This window comes from Galleria mellonella, unplaced genomic scaffold (genome assembly GCF_026898425.1).
Source record: "Galleria mellonella isolate WM207_F2 unplaced genomic scaffold, CSIRO_AGI_GalMel_v1 utg55, whole genome shotgun sequence".
Taxonomy (NCBI): domain Eukaryota; kingdom Metazoa; phylum Arthropoda; class Insecta; order Lepidoptera; family Pyralidae; genus Galleria; species Galleria mellonella.
In genome coordinates, this window is record NW_026442115.1 from 3,229,411 (window position 1) to 3,235,100 (window position 5,690).

Consider the following 5,690-nt stretch of genomic DNA (forward strand, 5'->3'; position numbering starts at 1 on the left):
TAGATAAGCATGTTTTCACGCAATACAAAACAAATTAAAATTAAGACTAAGAACAATTATTATGCAATTATTGACTTATACCGCAAAGTCGATTACAAAATAATTAGAAGTCGATATATTTTTGGTTGGTACTATAATTTGTTTATAAGTTAACCTAATATCTTTATCTGGGGAGAAAGGGATTGTTAGTAATGGAGACTGAGCATCCTATTGCTAGCAATATATCCAACCAGGTCGACCTCCTCGCGGTTCTCCCTGGAAACTATTATGGTTAATTCCTGATAATTCATCATGATGGGCTAACAGGCCTGTTTTCATTCTCATCTATCACCCTTCACTGGTGTTCCACCAGCGTATCCCGTTAGCGCAGGCGGGGTTACCATACCATTTTCACACAAAAAAATCTTTAGCTAGTCTATTCGACTATTATGTTTTTTTCTACTCTGAGTGTAAATGTGAATCTTTCAAAGCATATCCTTACTGTATGTTGTGAGCATTTGGGAGTACTGAATTTGAATTAAAAGTGTATGTAGTGAGTTAATAATGTCGGGCTCAAAAAATTTCCATCCGGAGCCGTTATATATTTTTAATAAGAAAAAAAAAACACTGATTGACATTGACTGACTCATTGGTACTTATTTGATTTATTAATCTCCTCTTTTATGTTTTATGACGAGATTCTTAGAACAAATTAAATTGTTTTAGGATATTCTATAATTTAAACAAACATGGATGATCCAGAATTAGAGAAATTAAGAAACCAACGTCTAGCACAGCTTCAGGCGCAACATGGTGTAAGTATATATTTGAAAAATCAAATAAGCTTTACTTGGAGGTTATATTTTACTGTATACCCTAATTATTATATTTTTGCTATATATTAAATTACTTTTAAATTAGAAGAAAAATTAGAATGTCTTTTTTAACTCTAAATATAACCTCCGTTACTTTGATATTCTTTTTAGGTTTATGCTTACAATTGTTTCAGGGGACTGGAGATCCAAATCAAGCGAAGGCACAAGAAGAGAGAATGCAAGCAATAGAGGAAACAAAAAATTCAATTCTCTCCCAAGTACTTGATCAAAATGCTCGAGCTAGATGTAGGTAATATTTTTATTTAAAATTTTTAGAGTGATAACAAACAATGTACTTCAATGATTTAATCTGTGAATAAACATAATAAATTTTGCAATACAGTTATCTAAGTGCACTTGCAACAACAACTTTAACAAGTGTTACGTGTGTTTAACACTTGTGGTTTACAGATTACATATACAAATTTTTCATATACTTTTGATGAACCACCTATTTTCTTATTACACTGCATCTTACTAATGAAAGGCAGTATTTGAAAAAAATTATTACATCTCATTCTTTTAGTATGAGAAAATCTTTTTCTTTACCTACCAGCACTGTCGAACTGCATTCTATATTCTAATATCTTGTGATTTTGTGAACTAATTTTATTTTTGATAAAATAAATTGTAAAGAGTATAAATTAAACTCTGATTGTTTTTATTGGGTTTGTGTGCAATTTAAATTCACAAAAAAGGCTTATCCTAATATGCTATGCTTTGTATTAAAGAAAATATCTCAAAATTGGGAATCATCAGTTATGAGCAGAGCAAGCATTTTCACCAATATCTTAAAATTTTTAAAGACATACAATGGCTTTAGGGACAAAAGTGGGTTTTTATGTAATATTTATTAAAATATGTACTTGTATTATATATATTTAATAAATATCTTTTAATGTAAACAAAATAGATATTTTCAAATATTTTTCCTGTACAATGCTCACTAGAATTGACATAGATAATGGTGATGCATATTGGCAGAAGCATATAAACCATGTAAACCTGTGTAATGTGTAATAATGTAACATGAATATATAATGAAATTGTATTGAATGATTTACTTGAATTTTAATTTTTGTTGAATTGTATTTTACTTAAAATTTATAATTGTTTTCAGTGAATACAATAAAGATTAGTAGACCAGAGAAGGCTGCTATGGTGGAAAATATGATCTGTAGGATGGCTCAGATGGGTCAAGTTCAGACCAGAATATCTGAACAAGAGCTTATACAGATTTTGGAGTCTGTTAATCAACAAATGCCCAAATCAACTAGCACTGTGAAATTTGATCGAAGAAGAGCGGCACTTGATTCCGATGATGATGATTTCTAGCAGACTGACATTTAGCTTTATTTATTTACATTTCATTATTAAATGATACATCTTAACACATATGCTTTATCTAAAATAAACTTTATTTGAGTATCTTATAGTTCATTACAAACATTAAATTCATACAGAGAAATTATAACTAGAAATATAACAATTTTTAATTAGATTATTACACTGGGCGCTTTCTTGCATAGCTATATCAAGTGTTTTTTTAATTTTATCTGTTTTCTACAATAAAGTAATTTTTTAATCCAAAATCTTCATTTCTATTTCTTTATATATATATATATATATATATATATATATATATATATATATATAAAAATATATATAAATATATATATATATGCAAATATATATACAAGAGACTGCAACACTATGTTTGGAAATCTCATTCCTGCAGATATAATCGCAAATCAGATTTATGGGTATTTTTTCTGTCAGGATACATATTTACTTTTATTCTTTACTAGATCTTTTCTCAAATTTCAAAAGTAGGAAAACTATAAGGTAGACCACTTCTAGATGGCGTATCAAAATAAAACATACCTTTTAAAAATTTCGAGGAACAAGTCTCGTCCAATTTGGTGCAGTAAACTACTGCGTTAAATATGGATGATAATGGCCAACGGGGCATCAGTGACGGATGATAAGTAAGAATGAAAAGGCAGGTCAGTAAGCCCATCGTGATGAATACAACTGAAATTCAACACGATGGTTTCTATCGGAAGAGACCACGTGGAGGGCGATCTAATAGGATATATTGTTAGCAATGGGACTGATAGTCTGCATTGCTAACAATCCCTTCTCCCCATTAGTTTTTGCGTTATACCGTAACTAGTAGACAGACAGACAAAATTTCCGAAAATTATTTTTAGAGCATCTGTTGGTTTTTCTCACATTGATTTTTCTCAAATATCTCCTATTTACAGACAGTCATAATATCAGCCATTAACTATCCACTGCTAAACAGATCTCCCCATAGTTGGCTATCAGGAACGGTCCTGAGTCACTTGTATGTACTGTCTCCCTACCACGCATTTGTGGTTGTCGCTTCATCTAGTAGGGAGTCGTCCTATACTGAGTTTGCCTGGACGGGGTTGCCACCTAAGAATCATTCTTCCCCACTGGTTTTCGGTTTTTCGGACTATGTTGCCAGCCCATTGTCACTTCAGCTTGTTTATCCTACGCTCTATTTCGCTCACCCTGGTTCCTCTGCGGATATCCTAATTTCGAAGTCCATCAGACAAAGAAAGATGGAGCATAGCCTTCTCCATAGCTTACCGACTTACCGAAGCTTTTATATAAAGTGTATTCGCAATCATAATCGGTATTGGTGTGACATGGACGTTAAACATAATTTTAGTCTTGTTCGTGTTCATTTTAATACGAGTACCTACTTTTTGAGAAGCACTATTAAGCTAATACAGCATACAATTAAATAGCGGAATTCCTGGAGATTCCGCTATGAATGGTATATCATAGACAAGTTACAATTTTATTATATTAGTAAAATATACCTCTATATGAACAGATACATAGATACTCTTTATTGTTTCCTCCAAAAGATTAAAATAGTAAACTTATTCTAGATATAAACAATTACAAGAAATAATCACAATGAGAAAACAATGGGTGACTTTATCGCTAAAAGTGATCTTTTAGGGCAACCTTTAGATGGAGTAATTATAAACAGTTTCATTGGAGGCACGATGAAGATCCTATTATTTCTAAGTATGGACATATAATTTTTTTTTATACAATTTAGAATGGCAAACAAGCTGACGGCCCACCTGATGGAAAGTGGTAACCATTGCCTATAGACATGAATATATAGAATACATGTAATAATGTAAATATATATCCCTACAATATATAATTTTTATTATTTGGGCAATAAATGGCGATGTTGGTAATTATCAACAACGTCATTGTCTTGCTTTTTCCCATTTATCCCATAGTGTCAAATTTAACAATAATCAGCTACGATGGTTTGTATTGGGAACTGCGTGGAGGTCGACCTGATATTGTCAGCAATGGAACCTTATTATTAACGATTCCTTTCTCCCGTTACAAACAGTTATACCTGTTTATAACAAATGTTGCTGTAGTGTGGGAATCGAACCTGCAATGAATGAGACAGACTCACTAACCGATGATTGCAGGTTCGATTGGACTGAAGTATATAAACCAATGTTACATCGTTAATGGGATCTCTAAAGCGGAAGAAATATATATATAGATATATAATTTATTTGTATCACTTACAGCACACACATAACATTAGATATTGGTACATTATAGGTATATGAATTTGCTACATAGTAAGAACGCACCAATAAGAAATTGGATAAGACTAGAAAAAATCAGTTAAAACAACATCAGATGATGTTGTTTTAACAGATTTTTTCTAGATTACCAATGTCGGTTTCCGTTCTATTTTATTTCTTATGAAATACACAGAATATATTGTGAAGCCCGTAGAGCTCTTGATATCCCATCCTTCAAACCGAAACATGCAACTACGACTGCTTTGGAACAAGCTAAGTTGTTCTTAGTTGTTGTTCTTTCGTACAAAGTTATTAAGAGTTCCAATACATATTTCTAATAAATTCTACCAAGTTTATTACTGGAAAATAGGCATATATTAAATTTTTTATTACATGTGATGGTGAATTCGGCTCAGTTAGCTTATCGTGATAACAATGAAAAATGTTGAAGGTTTAATAAAAAATATGATCTGTCTAATCCGATATCCCACCGACATAATCTTAATGTCGGATTATGTGGAAATGTTCCAAGGAACGTAACGAAGTACGAAGCTACAACGTGCGACGTCACGAGGAGCACCGGACGAGGCGCGCCGCTCTGAATTTCAATAAGTTTCCCAACGACCCCGCCTCACTCCGAACATCTAAGTTTCTACCGCAACCTTAAGCAAAACACAAATTGGACCATTCAAAATTCTTTCAGCGATATTTTTATAACGTAATTATTGAATTGATTGCTTTTTTCTTTCGAGGATATTTGTCTTTTGCTGCTGCCCGCATTATTATTATTGCTTATGAAATAGTGTAGTATACTCTTATGCGTTTTAAATAGACTTCAAAAAAATTCTCTTTTCGACTGCATTTTTTATGTGTCTTACGCTATATATTCGCTAATTCTAAACCGATTTTGATAACTTCTTTGTCTATTGAAAGTGTTCGTTTTGCGCTAGCTTGGTTAATTTAGTTTTTTGTTTTTGTAAACAAAGGCCTATAGTATTTATTATTTGTGAAATAGTGAAGTCTAATTCTAATGCCTGTATTGGTCTCAAAAATTTTTTTTAATTGATAATTTAGCGAAATTTTCTGTGACATGACAATTTTTAAATAGCATAGCAGAAGGGAAAATAGGGGGCAAAAGGGGAAGGGGAAAGACAGAGGAATAATTACATGGGACAGATAAAGGAAACACTTAATATTCGTTCCCTGACTTTCGATATCATTGAAAAACAGA

General features: G+C 32.0%; 1 protein-coding gene across 1 annotated transcript; it reads left to right on the forward strand.

Moving 5' to 3' along the window:
* The first annotated feature begins 621 nt into the window (after positions 1-621).
* On the forward strand, positions 622-2,447 carry LOC113521339 (programmed cell death protein 5). The gene is made up of 3 exons (XM_026906859.3): positions 622-794; positions 989-1,100; positions 1,975-2,447. Exons 1-3 carry the CDS (start codon positions 729-731, stop codon positions 2,187-2,189), a joined length of 393 nt encoding a protein of 130 aa, XP_026762660.1. The 5' UTR covers positions 622-728; the 3' UTR covers positions 2,190-2,447.
* Positions 2,448-5,690: the final 3,243 nt, after the last annotated feature.

Excerpts from the sequence above, each read along its gene's own strand:
- LOC113521339 (XM_026906859.3), top strand. The coding sequence starts at position 729 with ATGGATGATCCAGAATTAGAGAAATTAAGAAACCAACGTCTAGCACAG. Across the intron at positions 795-988 it reads AGCTTCAGGCGCAACATGGT|GGGACTGGAGATCCAAATCA; the intron begins GTAAGTATATAT and ends CAATTGTTTCAG. Across the intron at positions 1,101-1,974 it reads TCAAAATGCTCGAGCTAGAT|TGAATACAATAAAGATTAGT; the intron begins GTAGGTAATATT and ends AATTGTTTTCAG.